General features: G+C 45.1%; 1 protein-coding gene across 2 annotated transcripts in view; it reads left to right on the top strand.

Annotated features, from left to right (window-relative positions):
- ULK3 (unc-51 like kinase 3) overlaps positions 1–18,829 on the top strand; it is a 532,836-nt gene that overhangs the window by 271,570 nt on the left and 242,437 nt on the right. For both annotated transcript variants that reach the window (XM_069624512.1, XM_069624511.1), the window contains exons 9-10: positions 8,766–8,806; positions 9,421–9,523. In XM_069624512.1, coding sequence (XP_069480613.1) covers positions 8,766–8,806; positions 9,421–9,523 — 144 coding nt within the window. The remainder of the gene's footprint in view (positions 1–8,765; positions 8,807–9,420; positions 9,524–18,829) is intronic.

Here is an 18,829-nt window from a genome sequence, read left to right as displayed (position 1 = left end):
TGCTCCACGAAACACAGCTCTCCAGCTAAGTGGGAGGAATTCCGTAAGAAAATGCTTAGCGTCTTCGAGAAAGCGGCCTCAACCCCCTCGGAGAAGTCTAAAGGTGATACCCTGGGTGAAAAGCCCGAAAAGTCAAAACGCTGCGAGTCATTGAAACCGACGAGAGAAACTGCCCCAGGGCGTCATGAACCCTCGAGTAAAGGCAGTAAGACCGCGTCATCGACGCCGTCGTTGAAGGTTGCTTCAACGCATATATCTGCGTCATCGACGCCTTTGTCGAAGGGCCCTTCGACGCATAAATTTGGTTACATCGACGCCGTCTTCGACGCCATTGTCGACTCCGATAAAAGACAGACCTACAACTGTCACTACATCTCAGACACTAGAGGTGTCGAGTATTTCGACCATTACATCGAGCTTGCCGTCGACAATTTCGACGACACCGAGTAGGATCCCGATCCTCTTGGGTACATCGAGGTCTTTTCAAACTTTTTCGACGCCCTTTTCGGGATTGACGAAGCCTTCGACTTCCATGTCGACAACCTCGACGTTTTCTCAACCAGTGACAACCAGTTTGGCTCCTTCTGCTTTAGAAATAGGTTTTAAACCATATCCTAGGTCTGACTATTTTAGAGCCTTGTCCTCTATATCTGAGCAAGGGGAGGATTCCGACCATGAGAGACCCTTTGGTTTAAAAAGAACTACAACACCCATGCCAGAGGAATTAATCTCTGAAGAGGACAGGTTAAAAGACCTTCATGACTCTCTACATGAGGCAAGTGGTTTAGATACTTCTCCAGAAGTAGAGTTTGCTAAACCAGACCCTGGGGAGCATGCTCAGATCCCTTATAGGACTCTGATGACCAGGATAGTTGAATTCATGGGGTGGTCTACACCTACACCTTCTTTTCAACAGGATGACCTTACTGATATTTTAGATAAAGGTCCTCAGGAGGCTCCTGTAGTTCCCTTTCATACAGCCTTGCAGAGAAAAATCTCTGCAAATTGGGAAACTCCTGAAGTTATCCCGGCAGTGAACCAGAAACTTTCCGCTAAATACAGGGTATCTGCTTCTGATCCAGAATATTTGAGCAAGCATCCAACTCCAGAGAGTTTAGTTGTACAGGCAGCAACTTCATCAAATAGTAGGTCTCTCTACCCTACTATTCCACAGGACAGGGATGATAAAAGATTTGATGCCATGTCAAAGAAGGTCTTTTCAGCATGTGGCATGGCGCTTAAATCTATTAACGCCACTTGCACGTTAGCAAGATTCAGCCATACACTTTGGGAGTGTGCTTCATCTGCGGCTGACTGCCTCCCGGAAGGAGAGGAAAGGGAAGCATTCTTTTTTTTTTAATCAAAAACTTTATTTGGTTTTGAAAACATGCATATAACATTACAAGTATCCCATCATAACAAAGAAGGGGGAGGGGGGGGGAGGAGAGGGGCTAAATAGCTCCAGGGAAAGGGAAAAGGAAAAGAAAGCAAAGAAAACAAAGAATGGGGCTTTAATTCTCGGGGTCATCAATTCTGCGGTGAGGAGGCTCGTGAGGCAGTTTGTGCGTTCCAGGTTCGCTAGCCTGGCGTCGCCCGCCGATATGTCTCGTTACACTCGTTACACTCGTTACATCTCGTCTGGGACTCAGTCATCCTCTTCCCATCTCTGCCATATCTTGTCTGCTTTCTGCGGGCACCCCCTTGCAGCATACACCCTGCGTTCCATTATCACGCAAATGTCCACATCTGTGACCCACTGGTCATAACAGGGTGTTCTCTCGGATCCCCATAGCTGCGCAATGTTCCTTCTGAGGACTGCTGTTGCGGTCGACCAGAGCAATTTCTCGTAGCGGGTCAGATCACTTTCGTCGGAGATCCCTAACAGGAGTTGTTTTGGTCCCCTTTGCACTGGTTTGCCCATGGCTCTGGATAGCTTGTCACAGCATTTCCTCCAAAATTGCTGTATTTTGTCACATTCCCATATAATGTGGAAGAAGGTGCCCTCTTCCCGTTTACAGCGTAGGCAACGCGCGTCCGGGATTCTGCCCCAGCGGAAAAGTGCCACTCTGGGATAGTAGATGCGGTGTAGGATTTTAAGTTGCACCAGCCGGAGTCTCGATGAGATGGCCACTTCCCGGGGATACATCAGTGCTTCTGTCCAGTCCTCAGGTTGGAGCGAGCCCACGTCGCGCTCCCATCTGGCTTTCAGGCTGAGCAATTCAGGCGTAGCAAAGGATGTGATCACGTTGTACATGGTTGAGGTGACTTTGCGCTGTATACGGTCTTGGACAATGTTTCGTTCTATCGGGGTGCATTCCGGGATATCGCTGATGGTGTGACGGTGGACGTGCAGTGCGTGTTTCAGTTGGGTATAGTGGTATTCCTCAGAAGGAGGGAGGGCGAATTCAGAACATAGTGTTTCAAATGTGACCAGTGTCTCCTCCCTTATTACGTCTCCAATTTTGGTGATACCTCTACTGGCCCATGCGTGCCATTTGGGGAGTTTTAACATTTCGGGGAGAAATTTGTTGTGCCACAGAGGTTGGGCTAGAGTCAGTTTCGCGTCCCATCCTATGTGGCGATGCGCTTCCGACCAGATGCTTGTGATGCTAGTGTCCATATCTAGAGCTGGTCTGCGGCCCCGGCCGCGATACAGAAGTTCCAAGGGGGCAGCTCCACTCTGGGAGTTGATCCTTTTGATGTGCGGCAAATTCCTGTCCCCATGGAGCACGTCGTTCACCACCGCCATCTGGCTGGCCCAGTAATAAGTTTGCAGTCTGGGCAGCCCAATCCCCCCTTCCCAGATGGACCTTTGCAGGGTAGAGAGGGCAATCCGCGGATGACCCCCGCTCCACAACAGCTTTCTGAGGATGCGGTCTATCTTCAGGAATTCCTGGTGTGGGATGTGTAGTGGAGCGTTTGCATCAGGGATGGAAAGGATGCAATGTGCGAATCCCTTCAAAAAGGCATTGATTTTGCTGACAGTATCAGCAGGGCCATGGTGGCAAGTACCACAATCCGCAGATTTGCGTGGTTGTGCAAGTCTGGTTTTGCTCCAGATGTACCAGCTAGACTTTTGAACATGCCCTTTGATGGCACTTCTTTATTTGGTAAGAAGGCTGATGACAGCATGGAGAGATTACAAACATCCAAGGCAGTGGCGAAATCTCTTGGGGCTGCAATCCGGCAGACTCCAAATCGCCCCTCAGGAGCTTCCTGGAGGGGTAGGTCCTTTCGCTTTTACTCCACATCCGGAAAAGACAGAGGACAGCCAGCTCAAAGGGGCCAGAAACGATTCACCCGTGGTGGATGGGGAAAAGGAACAAAAGCCGCAGCAACAGATGCCACTTTACCCTCTGCATCTGCGTCAGTCGCTTCAAATCCCCTCTGAGGTCTCCCCTCACAAGACACCAGTAGGGGGCAGGTTAACTCAACATCTGGCAGAATGGCAGGCTATTACGTCAGATGCTTGGGCATTGGAGACAGTTGCCCAAGGTTACTGCCTGCCCTTCCTACACACCCCTCCGAGTCATCCGCCGGGGAACAACTCTTTGAAGTTTCCAGATCCGCTCCTTATGCAGGAGATTATAGACCTGCTAGAGAAGGGTGCCATAGAGCCTAACCAGGGTTGGTATTTACCCTACTTCCTAGTACCAAAGAAGGACGGAGGACTGAGACCCATCTTGGACTTCTCAGATCCTCCAGGCCCTCCAGCTTCAGGTTGGTTGGTATCTCTAGACCTTCAGGGTGCTTATTTCCATGTGCCAATCCATCACAGGAAATGTCTGAGGTTCGCAATTGGCAACTCTCACTATCATTTCGAGTTCTGCCGTTTGGGCTGACCTCGGCCCTGAGGCTCTTCACCAAGCTAATGTCGGTAGTGGCGGCAAGTCTAAGCAGGGAAGGGATCCATGTCTACTCCTACCTGGACGATTGGTTGATCAGAGCAGTATCTTCGGAACAAGCCCAGATCCAGCTAGATTATGTCTGCCACTTCCTTCACAAGCTGGGCTTCTCCCTCAACTTAAAGAAGTCACAGATGATACCATCACAGAGGCTCCAGTTCATTGGAGCGTTCCTGGACACTTCCCTGGGGAAAGCCCCGCCACCAGAGGTCAGGGCTCAAGATATTCTGCAGATGGTCACCAAGTTTCAAAATGCCCAACGTCTACCAGCCTTCAACTTTTTGAGGTTGCTAGGCCTGATTGGCATCCTGCATCTTCCTAGTGCCAGAGGCTCGCCTGAGAATGAGATCCCTCCAGTGGGCACTAAGAACCCAATGTTCGCAATTCTCAGGAAGAATGTCAGATCTCCTTCAAGTCCCAGACAGAGTGGCTTGAGACCTTCAGTGGTGGGCCTGTCGGGAGAACATTTTGAAAGGAGAACAGTTTTCACAACCATGGCCGGAGAGAACAGTAGTCACGGATGCTTCACTCACGGGGTGGGGAGCCCATGCCAACGACTTGACCATCAGCAGTCGTTTGTCTCCATCAGAGTCCAGACTACATATCAACCTGTTGGAGCTGAGATCAATCAGACTAGCACTGAAAGGTTTTATGCCATCAGTACAGGGGAAAAATGTCCTGATAATGACGGACAACACAGGGGCCATGCACTACCTCAACAAAAGAGGAGGCGTAGGGTCACTGCCACTCATTGCCTCTGCACTGTGCAGAGGCAATGAGCTCTGGTTTTGGGCAATTCAAGAAGGAATCTCTCTATCGGCAGTTCACCTCGCCGGAGAGAAGAACTTGATGGCGGACGCTCTGAGCAGGCAGAGCACAGTCTCCCCCGAGTGGGAGCTAGCTCAGGAAGTCCTTCAAGAGATCTTCGCCCTTTGGGTAACCCCTCAAATGGATCTGTTCGCCACCAGCATCAACAGGAAGGGCGATCAGTTCTGTTCAAGGGAATTTCCCCCGAGAGGAGCTCTAGGGGACGTGTTTGTAGTAGACTGGGAGTTTCCACTTCTGTACCCTTTTCCTCCAGTCCCTGTCATTCCTCAAATGATCAGGAGGTTGAAAAGATTCCAGAAAACTATGATCCTAATTGCCCCGGATTGGGCCAGGAAAACATGGTACCCGTTCTCCATCCAGACATCAATACCCTCAACCTTCACACTTGGTTTTTGAAAGGTTGAGATACAAGGATTGGGATCTCCCGGATGACGTCATGGAGGTGTTGCTTTCAGCTAGAAGGCCAGCAACAAAGACGTTATACCGCTGCTGTTGGAACAAATTCTGCAGCTGGTGTAGAGAAAAGAATATCGAACCCTTCTCATGCAGTACACCAATGGTGTTATCTTTCTTACTCTACTTAGCAAATTCAGGTCTTCAAGTTGCTACGATCAAGGGTTACCTCGCAGCACTGTCAATCTTTAAGCGCACTGCGGAGGAGCCTTCATATTTCAAATTACCCCTGGTAATCCAATTCCTGAAAGGGTTAACTAATGTTTTTTCCCCCAAAGCCTTTTCAAGTTCCATTGTGGGACCTAAATCTAGTCTTACATTTTCTGATGGGTACTCCTTTTGAACCACTCCATTCTTGTTCATTAAGGTTTCTTACTCTTAAAACAGTATTCTTAGTGGCTTTAACATCTGCCAGAAGAGTTAGCGAATTACAAGCTCTATCTTGCAAACCTCCTCATACAACCTTTCATAAAGACGAGGTTGTTTTACAAGTGAAGCCTAATTTTCTCCCAAAGGTGGTCTCTGAATTCCACATTACACAGAAAATAAGTTTACCTTCATTCTATCCTCCTCCCCACCCAGGGAAAGAGGAAGAGAGGTTACATAGGCTGGATCCAAGGCATGCCTTGAGTTTTTATATCGGCAGACTTGCTAGGATAAGGCAAGCAGACCAACTGTTTGTAGGATATGCAGGACTCAAATTAGGATTGCCAATCGCGAAATAACCATTTCAAGATGGATTATTCTAACCATTCTAGAATGCTACAAATTGGCAGGAAAGAACCCCCTCAACATCTTAGTCTCATTCAACCAGAGGTATTGCAGCCTCTTCGGCTCTCCAAAGAGGGGTTCCGATTCGAGACATTTGTGAGGCTGCCACATGGTCGTCCACACATACCTTTACAAGATTTTACAGCCTGGGTTCCTCCTCTAGCCAGGAGACAAGATTTGGGAAAGCTGTGTTACATTCTGTACATTCTTAAAGGGAAATATTCCAATTTTACTCCCACCTCCTCTTTACATCACTGCTATGGGAGTCTATCAAAGATAAGGAATACGTCGGAGGACACAATCTCTTCGAAGAACAAGTTACTTCTTACCTTGTAATGTTTTTTAGATGGGATGTTCCTCCGAAGTATTCCTTATCGCCCCTCCCATCCATCCCTGCAGTAAAACTTCCCTTGTAGTTGCAGTTTGTGCTACTTCAAGGTCAATAACCAAGTCATGCACAGCTAATTTTAAGCTTCATAACGGAACTGAGCAACGGACGCTGCGCAATATTTATACGCACGATGACCTTGGCGCCGATACGGAGGCTGTCGAGGAACACCAACTCGAGGGACGTCGACGCGCAGCGCCCTCTACTGAAAACATTTCCGAGGCCAGCAAGCTGGAATGGATAACATCAAAGATAAGGAATACGACGGAGGAACATCCCATCGAAAGAACGTTACAAGGTAAGAAGTAACTTGTTCATCTATGATCTGCATGGCTATTAGTGAGGGCCTAAAGAAAACTACCTTATAATTTTTATAATTATTTGTTATTTATAATGCGCTTAATATGCAGAGGTTTGTAAGCATGGAACCGGTGATCGAACCGGTGTTGCTGCGCGTTGTCTTGCTTCCAACACGAGCGCGTTGCCCCTGATCTATCCTCCCGAGACTTATCTTTATTACTCCCTCCTAAGTCTTCTAGGTGGATCCTAGCCTGGGCTTCTACAATAGAGATGTTATCAAGAATTGGTTGCTTCCTATCAGCCAGGTCTCATGCTGTCTTTGTCTCTCACAATCTCAAGTTCCTTGCCTGATGTATTTTTGTTCCTTTTCCTTTCTTCTGCTCTCCTCCATTCTTTCGCTCCCACTCCACCTCTCTATGCCTCTCTCTGCCCATCTGATCTTGCTTTATCTACTGCTACTCTCCCTTGTTCTCTACTACTCGCCACTCCCCTCTTCACTCCTCTCCTCTCACTCTACAGCACACTCCACCCATCCTTCTCTCATAGTCACCCTCCTTTCACACTCTCGTTCACTTTTCTCACTCACTGTCAATTAAGGTTCTTTGTTCATTCATTCCCAGTATTTTTTCTGCAGATTTTTTAGCCGAAAACTCTTAGCCGGAAAATGTCATTGCATTCATTTTTTTTATTTATTGCCTATACCCCACCCTACCCCTTATGTGCCCCCCCCAAACCATCTCCATATTTTGCAATGATTTTTTTCGACAAAAACATTTCGGCAAAAAGTGCAGTGGAAGCAAACGGGCGATGGATGAATGTCGTACCGTCACTTACACTCCTACTCTTGAATCTCAGTCACTCTTTCTTCAGTGACCACACATGCACTCTCACACCCCAAGCACCCCTTTCCCTCACTATCCAGTACCTCACCTTGCACATGGTGTCTGTAATCCTCGTCCACACTACACTGCACCTTCATTCCTTCTCCTGGTCTCTCAGTACACCTTCTCCTCCCTTGACTTCACACAAACAAGCCACACTCTCCCGCTCGACCTGTGTCCCTTTTGTTCTCTTTCTCCCTTTGTCCCTTCCGCTTAGCTGGTTCACCAGGGCAATTGCTACTTTGCTTTACCCCTGGTGGCAGGTTACAGAGTTGGGAAAGCACAAAGTGTCCTTTAAGTTTAAACGTGCGTCTGCTGGTGTCTTGTGATGGTCGCACACTGCGCTGAAAGTCAATTTTGAAGTTCTCCCCTCTCTGCCTGCTCGCCGCTTCCTCTCACTGATTTGGTTGTTTTTGACACACTCCGCAGGAAGGGTTTTTGGATATAGGAGTCCTAGAAAAGAAGAGAGAGAATACTTGCCAGAATTGTAGGTATGGGATAATGGTACCTGATACTTGACAGTTGCAGCCAGGTACAATTGGAAGGGACAGAAAACAGGGCCCTTCCACCTCCCTCACCCTGCCTCTGGTGCTGACATGGCTCTAGCAAACACCCTGGTTGGCCTCCTGCCCAAGTTTGAGAGTGCTTCCTATCCCCCCTTGACATGGTCACTTCCCCGACCTTGTCACACAGGTTATTCATATATATCCTTTATATAGCGCAGGAGGAATAAAGTGAGGTTGATTATTTAATGGCTTCAATGCCAAAGTGTTTGCGCTCCTGTCTACTTTGAAAACTTCCGAGATGTTGGGAGTGGTGGAGTATAAGAGTAAAGATATGATACTCCTGTGTACTAGGCGCTCTCCATTTCACAACCCAGTAACCACCCAAGCTTTCATTCCATCAGCTTCAGTTGTGCTAATATCTAATTCTGTTGATTTACAGTTGTTACTAAACTATGCTATAAGGCATGTTATGAAAGCACGGGTGAGGGATAAGAGGGTTCTGAGGAGGACCATGCGTACAGCGTTGACCTTACTTTGCTTTGGCGCTGTTTTTGTTCCAGTCCACCAAGTGGCACTGTTCATGCAAGTTGTGAATCAAGTGGACTTAGGATGGAGTATACATGTTAGTTCCTATGAACTGGTGCTATTTTTGTCATGCTAAAAACAAGAGTAGCACTAGTTGCTATAACTGGGCACACAACATATTTAAACTTTTCTTTCATTTCCTCTGTAGACGAAACAGATGCTCGTCGGAAAGAAGCAATTCGAAAAAAGGTCAGTCAAGAACAGACACAGTCCTCAGGGTATGTCAGGGGAAAACATAGCATGGGTAAAAATGTTATTGTATCGGAGATTGTAGACAAAGCGAGATGTGAAAAACATACGAGCTAGAAAGAAAGATAGGACGTAGATGCAAAAAAGCGCTAAATGTTGATCAAGAGAGTAATGAGGATAGAGGGAGGGGTAAAAGACAATAATAAAGAGTTAACAACATGAACATAGAGAGCAAGGAAGGTGAAGAGGACACATACATATTGGCAAGTATCAAAATGGCAGAAAACGATTCCCCATGGCTATATACTGCCTTTTCGGTTTTAATCCACTACTGTACCCCAACTCTCTTTGCCTTTTGTGCTTATTTTGAATTGCTGAGGGGGTGAGAGAGGACAGTAGCGAGAGAAAGAAGCTAGGGAAGATAGAGTACAAAAAAAGGAGTAGAGGCAAGGTATTAATGGAAAATGAATGGTGTGGGGTACATTACTCATCGGGGCTTTTAAAGAGTTGTTTTAGACTGGGGGTTTTAAGTCTTAGATCTGAAGTGGTGAGAGAGACTAACATCAAGGAACAGCGACATGGATTACTACCTTACCACTGCTTCTTATATGCAGGTGAATCAATACATCTCCAGAGCCGAGGAACTGAAGGTGCTGGTGTCGTCCAACAACAGAGCCCTCCTGCAGCAAGGTCACAGTGCCCGGGACATTCTTAAAGGTGAGAAGTTAGAGTTGTATATTGCTGTGTCTCTTGCACTGACATTAGTGGTGTAGCTGTATGCTCTGTGGTGATAGAGATGAATCTGGCCTTTAACTTAGTGGAAAGAATACATTGGGCCGTAAGCGTGGAAGGAAATGCAGGCACTTGAAACACTTGCTGTTAGAAAGAATAGGACTTTACGCAAGCATTACGTGACTCAAAAGAAAGTTTCATACCTGTCCGGTCATGCTATGTGTTCAGAAACGACCCAGCATCACCAGAAGAACACTGTTTTATGCTGTGAAAATTAGACCCTCCATATTTGGGGTAAAGCCTTATTGTTGAGGGGGCAGAGCATGCTGTATCATTGCTTCTATTTTAGGAAATAATTGTCAACAGTTCCTCTAAATGGCTGAGCTTCAATGAACTCTGATATATAACCTGCCCAGATTTTGGGAGTAACCATGGCCAAGAACCTTGTGGCAATTTAATGACTGTGGGGGAAACCCTTCCGTTCAATTTAGCAATTTGAACTTTTAAGTGAAAAAAGTGAATTTCTGTGGGCATTCTGTGAAGGGTAAGAAATGTGAGGCAGACAACTTTGTGAAGGGTTTTCCAAAGTTGCCATTATTCTAACTCAAAAGGTTGGATAAACACCAGACTATCCCTACCCTGACGAGGATTTCCCTGAAACACTAACAAAAGGTCCCTCACACTTAAACATACACCAACTTACCAAGGTAATATATGGCAGTTCAACAGCCACAAATATAACAGTTAAATAATTCACATCATAACAACTGTTTCTTCTTCTAATCTGGGTGAATGCCCCTTCTCCAGATTCATGCAGATTTTTGTTGAGCAGTTGTGCGACGGGCATGGTATCAAGAAATGACACAGACAACAGATGTAACAGTTTCCAAAAACCTTTATTAAAATGTCAGGATGGGTGTAACGCCGAACTTGTCCTATAGCCATGGTGGGAATTGCCCTACCTAAAGAAACTAAGGAACGTCTATGTCCAGAAGTCCAAAACAAAAGCCTGTCTGCATCAAAACCTATGCCTGCCCTCACATCTAATATCTAAATATAGTGCAGGGATATTATAACTCAAAATTGGTGTCCACATTAATGTCTGGAGCAATCTCTAGCTCCCTTCCCCAAATTCAGGATTACAGTTTCAAAAGCAATGTTCTCAAAAGGAGCTCAGGGTTATTTCCCCAAGCTTTAGATTCTGGCTCACCAAAACATAGTTCCAAAAGATCTCGAGGTTCCCTTCCCCAAGCTTGAAGCATGGATTCACAACACACTGTTCAAAAGGTAATGTTCCCAAGAAACTCAGGATTCCCTTCACCAAGTTTTAAGCACTAGTTCACAACACAAGGCTCATGATTCTTCCCCCAAGCCGCAGGTGCTGGTTAACAAAGTTCAAAAGATACTGTTCAACACAAGGCTTAGGGTTCTTCCCGCGAGCCGCAGGTGCTGGCCCACAACAAACTAAGTTCCAAAGAAGTTTAGGTCTTCCTTGATGAGTCCTGTAGTCTGGTTTCCCTAATCATTCTCACAGTGTTCAGTAGAAACATAGGTTTCTCTTTCCCAAGCTTGTTGCACTGATTTAAGGTCAATATTGTGCTCTTCCTGGTTTCATTAGTTGGGGATCCCTGATCTAGGCACAGTAGACAGACCGCACGGTCCACCCACTACAGGCCACGCAGCCAGTTAGCATTCCCCAAGCACTGTATCTCCTAACTTGCGTTTGTTGGGTTATTCACACTTGGAAGGTTCAACTGCAGCTGTAAACTTTCACTTCGCTATTTTGCTCTCCCTTCGTCGCTCCCCTCGGCTGCTTATTTGTAGAAAACGCTTTCTCATCATTTGGTTATCATCTGAGGCTTTCAAGAAAGTGCCAAACCTACATGTGACCACTCCGATACAATGAAGCTTCCACTCCCTCTCCAACGTGGACCGGGTTTCTTTTATTCATTGACCCTCACCGGTTGCGTAATGATCCTTTCCCAGCTTCTTGGTTCGCACGACACTGCCTGCTCCGCCGGCATCCTTGGACTGTGGCTTTCAGTCAGGGGACGAGCTCCTCTCGGCCAAAGCAAAGTGCCCACCGGCTTACGTGGCTCCCTTCTCTCGCGCTCTCTAGCTCCTTGGAGACACGGCTCTTTCGCCATATAGACACACTTGGCTGCACTTCAACTTTCTCCTGCGTCTCTGCATCCCGTTTTCCTCCGGTTTCTCGTGGGCAGTGCTGGCATTCCTGCTCCACTCTCATCCCACTGGCTTCTCTCTCTCTTCTCTCTGACTGCTCTGTGGACTCCACCTCTTATACATCTGGGAGTCTTACAGGCTGCAGGTGTGGGGTCCCAGGTTCAAGTGCCTGATTACAATTAGTCCAATTAACAGGACATGCCTGACCTTTAGTACGATAGCCTACAGGCTCCCTCTTCTTCGTCTCAGTACTATAGTGGTGTTTCCTATAGGTAATCTTCATTTCTCCTGGGGTTAGTTTCTTCTTGTCAGTACTTGGTCTGACTTCGGGGGGATAAATAGGATATGGGCAGCAATATCCTACAAAAGCTGAAGGAGGGTAAGATAAGGCACTGTCAAGAAATGGGGGATACCTCTGACACCCAGGTGATCCTCCCTTGCTTGTCCACCCCCACGGTCGGGATCCTAAAGCAATGGCCCTTCCCTGACCCCCTGAACAGAAGATCCCTGGTGAGTAGATGTTGGAGTTCCTTCAGGTTTCTCACACAGTTCCAAAAGTTAAGGAAATCCTGTCTCGCAACAAAGTTCCAATTCAATATTCTTTTTATTCCAACTTGATATCACAACGTTCCAACTTGTATTCAACCAACAGTTCACAAGTATTAACAAAGTTTTCCTCTCGTCACTTGCAACAAAGATCTTTAAGCAACTTCTTTTCATCAGCACAGAATATTTCCTTACTTCGGTAATTTCACCACAAACATCTTGGTCAGGATATTTCTGCACTCGTTCACAAAACCACTTGTTTGACAATATCAAATACTTCTGCAGCAGTTCACACAACCCTTGCTTCAGTGATATTAATTTGTCAAGATGATTCTGCATTAACCCACAAAAACACTTTAGTGGTTATTCAAATTCAATTGTTAACCACACCACAATACTTCAATGTCGTCCACCTGGTCCACTCACCAGACAGGCCTACTAAGACAAAGTTATCTGCTCTGGTGTGCTCTCCTGCTAGAGCAGTTTAAAATTCTTACAATGTTCTCTGACTTGGTGTACTCTCCTGCCAGAATAAACTACTACTTGCAAGTACTTCTCTGGTAAAGGTTAAACTCAAACAGGTTAGCAATGTCTTTTGCTCCACAACATCATGAATAAGAAACTCTTCAAGGGAAACCCGAACCACACTGATGGTGTTTGTTACACCTCTATTAGCAATTTCTTAAGCACTCTCATTTGTTGCCAATGGGTTTTACTGGCTGATGAGTATAGAACAGACATAGTTGGGGGAGTCCCACCAGCTATTCAGAGGTCTGAGGCAACAGGACTCTGTGTACCTAGTGGGCAAAGTCCTCGGGAAACCCTTATGGGGAATAAAACCTGGAGTCAGTTGGTAGTTGTAAGAAGGTATCCAGAATAGAAAGTCCAGTCCTGCATCAACTAGGCTGATGGTGGGAAGTCCTGCTTCAAGAAGGCCGCTGTGATGATTGGGAGTGTTCTACCAGTCGAAAGGCAAGATTCAGGTAGGTTGGCAGCAGACTCAGGAGGAATTACAGCTGATAAGAAAAAATAGTAACAAACTATTTAAAGGTAAGGGAAATAAGCAGTAAGTATTGAACGAAGCAAGGAAGGAGGAGGAGACAGAAGGATGGCAGCAGAGGAAAGGTGCTCAGAATGTAGCAGACAGAGTTCAGAACTGATAAGGAGCAGAGAGAGAACCTGCAAGTGGAGAGTAGAACAAATTCAAGCACGGCGGAGAACGCTGAGTAAATAGAAGAACAAAAAAAGAGAAAGAAGGAAAGGGATAATGGGAGTTGCAGAGGAAGTAAGGCAAAAAGACAAAAACAGAATTGGCAGAGAGTGCGGAAGGCTACAGTGGGCTAGAACAGAAGAACGAAGAAAGCAAGCAACAGAGGGTTGTAGTGAAGCATCAGTCTGCCTTAGTCACTGGTAATTATAGAAGGTTGCCGGAAAGCATCAAAGCGCCACCATGGTGCAGCAGTAGAATGTTGCAGTGAATCAATGCGAACGGCACCACTGAGGCGCCAATATGGGGGTATGCATGAAATACTGTGGATGGTATTTCTTCCACTTTAGCCATACGGATCGGGAGGCATTCCTAACAACCTGTGTTATTGCTACACTCTCTGCAGGTTATGCTCCACTCCTTCTGAATATCTTCTTTCAGTAGGGCAGCTTTCCTGCCTCTCTTGTTTCTCCCCTTTTGCACTAAGCAACTGCTGATAAGGGCTATGTTTCTCTTTGACACTTCTTTGGCAATGTGGGTTTAAGCCATTCTCTCATAGAACCTCTGCTTCATATGGCCAATAGTTTTGACCAACACTGAAATTCTCAACTGCCTTCTTTTGACTTGGGCAATTCTGGTGCTTTCTTAATTGCCTGGGTATGTTTCTCATTTGACTTTGGCAATGATGGTTTGCCCTTTCATGTTGCTGGCTCTTATTATGCCCCACAATGTCACAATCACACTGTTGTGGTATGATAATCTGGTTCTTATTCTGCCATCTGTGCCTTTTTAAATCAGCTTACTTCACAACAGAAGAATGAACCTGCTTTACATCAGTTCAGTATTCAAAAAAGTTTCCTCTTCTTCAACTTCACTACGCTTATCATGCTTCTGAGGTTAATGCACCTAGACTTGGCCAGCGGGCGGTTACGGAGCGCTCCGGGGTCATAATCTAACAGTGAATTCACTGGGGCGGGCATGCGCTTCTGTTCGCCTTGCTGACTCCAGGTCCTCTATTTTCCCACACAGTCTGGCAACCTCTCCTTCACAGCTTCTTGCGACACGCGTCTGTCACCAGCAGGGCTCTCCTGGCTCCCACAACGCTCCGGTGTTCGCCTGCCACTGGTGCTTTTTTGACAATTTGGAAAACTATTAAATGGTGTGCTTTCCTCTGCGCAACCTCTGCAGCTCTGATCGTCGGAGGGAGAGTTGTCACTCCCAACGCTTCCTGCTGCGCAAGCTCTGCAGTTAGGGTCTTGTGCAGAAAAGACCCTCTTAGGACCGGCATCTAATTTACACACAACTGTGGTCCCGGCGTTCCCGCTCACATATGACTTCTGCTGCCACATGGAGGTAGGAAAACTACTCCACCTTTTCCTAATGCTCTTCCTTGTGGCCTGCACCTTAGGGGGCTTGTTATGCCTCTCAGTCCTCCGGAGATGTGGGTCATTATTCCTAATAGGCTGCAACTTGCAGTCTGCTGCCTCTTCAGTGTTAGGTAAGATTTTCATAGAAATGGTAAATCTTCCTGACCTCTGTCAATTCCAGAATGTTTTGCTTTACTGGTGGATTATTTTTCCTTAAACCTCTCTAAGTGGGAACCTTTTTCCACACTCAAAGAATCTTTTACTCTTTTGGTGGGTGTCATTTTTTAGACTCTCCATAGTGTCTTTTTAAAGTTATCCTCTTTAACAACTTTTTGGCAATAAGTGCCTGTTGTTGCTGGGTTGCCGTAGGGGTTCCCCTTTTAACTTTCTCTGTCTAACCTTGAGTGAACTACAGTTCCCAAGGGTAGAAAGGATCTTTGGATCCCTTTTTACATTTTATTTTGTGAAACCAGCACACCCCAACTTATGTGTAGTGCTGTGGAGATACAATGTATCCCCTTTCACACTAAAACTGTAACAATTCAGTTACAGGGACAAGCTTACCTTTAATGGCTGGTGGCAGTGATACCTTGTATTAATTTGGTGCACCTTTACCGCGGGCTGTGTTCACAGCTGCAGTAAAGGTACCTAACGGTGCTCATTTTACCAAAATGGCCCCTGTCTTCTTTTATCACCATTTTAGTGTTTCTTGTCCTTTCTTGTTCCTTCCCCTGACATCCAGGGAGGGACATTCCTTTGTGTGATTTTCATCTTCAGCGTGGATCTTTGCTGCAAAGTTCCTTCTGAGGTCTTGTTTTCAGTCACCACGACAAGGAATCCACTGACCGGGTATTTGACTGCAGATCCTGAAGTTCTCCTGTTGCAAAATCTTCTTCAATGTTGAGGTGCTGTGTTGGCTTCGGTATGTACTTGCCTTAAATCGCTTGTGATTCCTGCAAAGTGTGGGGTGTTTTCTGTAATGGGGTGGCCTCTCATGCAGTGTACCCAGTCCCACTGCTGGAATCCTTCTAGGGTGTCTTCTGTGAAGGCCCTGGACCCTCCTCTAACTCTAGTAGTAAAATACTCACCTGTTTGCCCAGTCTTCCTGAGGAGCTCTGACTTTTGCTACTTAAGAACCTATTCTGACACTGTCTGTTGGTCACTATAGACCCTAGTGACCCCCCTTCTGCCACTGAGAACACTCATGCTCCAAGAATAAGGGAAATACTTTTTAGGGATTGGGCCTTTTGCTTAGAAAAGAGAATACGTGTTTAAAAGTTACTTACTTGAAAAAGAGTTAGTTGGTAACTGTAACTCTGAGAGTGAACAGTTACAAATAGTTCTAACTTACCTTTGGATGTGTGATGCACTATTCTCAAAAGTATGTTTAACATATTTCTTTCCATGGAAACCATTTTGCCATTCTAACAGAAAGTAGATGTGAAGGTATATTACTCGTCTGTGATTTGGCTGTACCTCTTCCCAAAAGTAATGGTGTTGGTTGCACCAGATTATTTCTTTTAGGATAATTGTATGAGTGCCCCCCAACTGGGTCTTGCTTCCGCTGACTTGCTGTTAGCCTGTCCAGAATAAGTCTGCCTTAGGTCTTATCTACCTAGAATAACTTTGAGTTATTCAGTAAAGTGTAACACTGGGTTTTGTTTTCCCTGTGCTGTTTTAGACCGACACAAAAAGCGTCTTAGGTTGATACCTGCCCCAAGTTGCTGATGGCTCCTTGAAAAAGTATGTAGGTTTAACTTACCTTGAGTTAGCTGTGTGTTGTCCCAAAAGTAATTAGAGGTTTTTACTGTACCTGGAATAAGTGTTCCACTATTCAGAAAACGTATATTGTCCAGTTGACTGTGATTTGTTACTGAGCATCACTATACAACTGGTAGGGTCTACTACCCTTGAATTACTCAATTGTAATCTGAAAGTAACCATTGGTTTTTACTCCCCAAGAATATGTGTGACATATACTGAATGTGTATGAAAAGGTTTTGACTTCTTTAGAACTGCTGTTAGGTGTTCCAAATAAGGTTTATGCTTTGGTATGTGCATCTTGAGGCATATTGTTGGATTTTTATAATTGTGATTACATATAATGTGTGATAGTACTTATTTACTCCTAGATTTATCCGGGCTTACTTGTATTTAAATAAATCATTTACTTTTACATAAATAGTGTTTGTGTTTCTTTGGACCATTTGTAGTACAATTTCATTTGTACGGATTCTACAGCCCTCTCTCCCTCCTAAGCTGAGCCTGGCTGCTCTGTCTAGCTACCATGAACTCAGGTGGTACAGCCTTATACTAAGAGTGGAGTCTTGTACTGCCTCAGTTGAATGGTTTTGCTAACTGTCCTACCATGCAGTCCTCTTCTTCCTTCCAGTACTTTTGGAATTGTGGGACTTGAAGTACACACTATGACTATTGGATTTCTTATTGAAATTATCATCACCAAGTTCACTTCTCTTCCTATTTCTATTTCATAAAGGAATATTATAATGATTCAATGAAGTATTTGACTTTACAGGAAAATAGGGTTTTTTCAGGTCTAAATAGGTAACATTTAAAGACTCCTCTTTATTATTCCTGTGGGATTCATAGAAGCTTTCATGCCTATGAATGTCAGTGACTTTGAAAGGGGTTTTCTTACTCCCAGTACATGACCGCTTTTAATTATCTTCACCTGTATTCTGACTTTTAGTTTAAGAAAATAACCGCTCTCGCTGACACCAAGCCATTACATATTCCGCTATCAGCGATACTTCTTTCCTTGAGGAAGACAAATACTGCGTCTCATCCTACGAAGCTCTCCTGGTCCTTCTCCTCTCAGGTGATCCTCCCGGTTAATGTAGCCCCCAGATTTAGGACCAGGAAGATTCTGTCTTTCCCTGGCCAACTGGGAGAAGACTTTAGGTAGGATTTTGTGAGGACTCTATACGATTGATCACATACCCTTCCCCTAAACCTAAAGACCTACCCTCGCGGTCCAGGTTCTTTTTTCCCTTCCAAGTCATCAGCCTCTCTCGCAATTTTAGCAGGTTCACCTGTCTTCCAGTCCCAGACTGGATACTCTGAAAATGTTCCTTCTTATATACAAGTAGTTTGGGGGGAGTACAAAGAATACAAAGGTGATTTACATTTCTTTTGTAGTATTTCAAAATTTGGGAAGTCTGTTCCAAAAATAATTTCTTCCGGTAAACCTGGAATAACAGCAGCATTTTATTTTAGTAGTGTTTCCTTGAATCCCAATTGTGACAGGGGTTGTATAATATACGTCTTCGTCCCCATGCACACAAGTTACTCCAATGCGTTTAATTTCTTTCAGATTTCCATGAAATTAAATTAGGTCCTATTGTTGTTTGTCTTCTACCTGAATCAATTATAGCCTTAACAGGGATTCGGTTTACTAAAGCTGTATCATGGGTTTTAAAATGTGTATTCCATAGAACAAATTATTTATGCTTTCTACTTCTTCGCGGCCTTCCTCTTCTTTCTTCCAGCCATTTCCCGTTATATACCCAATCTTCATAGGTTCTTCTTTCTTGTTGGAAGGACAATGGCATGCAAAGTGTCCTGTCTGGCCACATGAAAAGCATAGTACTAGGGTAGATTTTTGACCTCAGGTTTCTTCATATTTAGATTCACCTTTCTCTTTAGAAACATTGACTCTCCTATCATTGCGTATAGTTGCCTTGGGAATTGACTTTGGAAATTGTCCATAATTCTAGGGTTTGGGTATCCCATGAGGAGAATGGTATATACTTTTAGACTTAACCTCTTCGCCCTTTTGTAAACTTGTCACATGACTGTTGGCTTCCAAAAAATGTTGGGCGGTCTCAACCACCAAGGCTATATTATGTTTGTTGCGCTATAATATGGCTCTTTGCAGATAAGAGGGTACCAAATTAATATTGTTCTATGGCTAGAATTTCTAATACCTCTTCTAACAGTCTTTTCCTTAACCATAATGATCATGTA

This window comes from Ambystoma mexicanum, chromosome 11, assembly GCF_040938575.1.
Source record: "Ambystoma mexicanum isolate Mex_15411 chromosome 11, UKY_AmexF1_1, whole genome shotgun sequence".
Classification (NCBI taxonomy): Eukaryota; Metazoa; Chordata; class Amphibia; order Caudata; family Ambystomatidae; genus Ambystoma; species Ambystoma mexicanum.
Note: the sequence above shows the minus strand (reverse complement) of the source record. Positions and strands in the feature narration are given on the sequence as shown.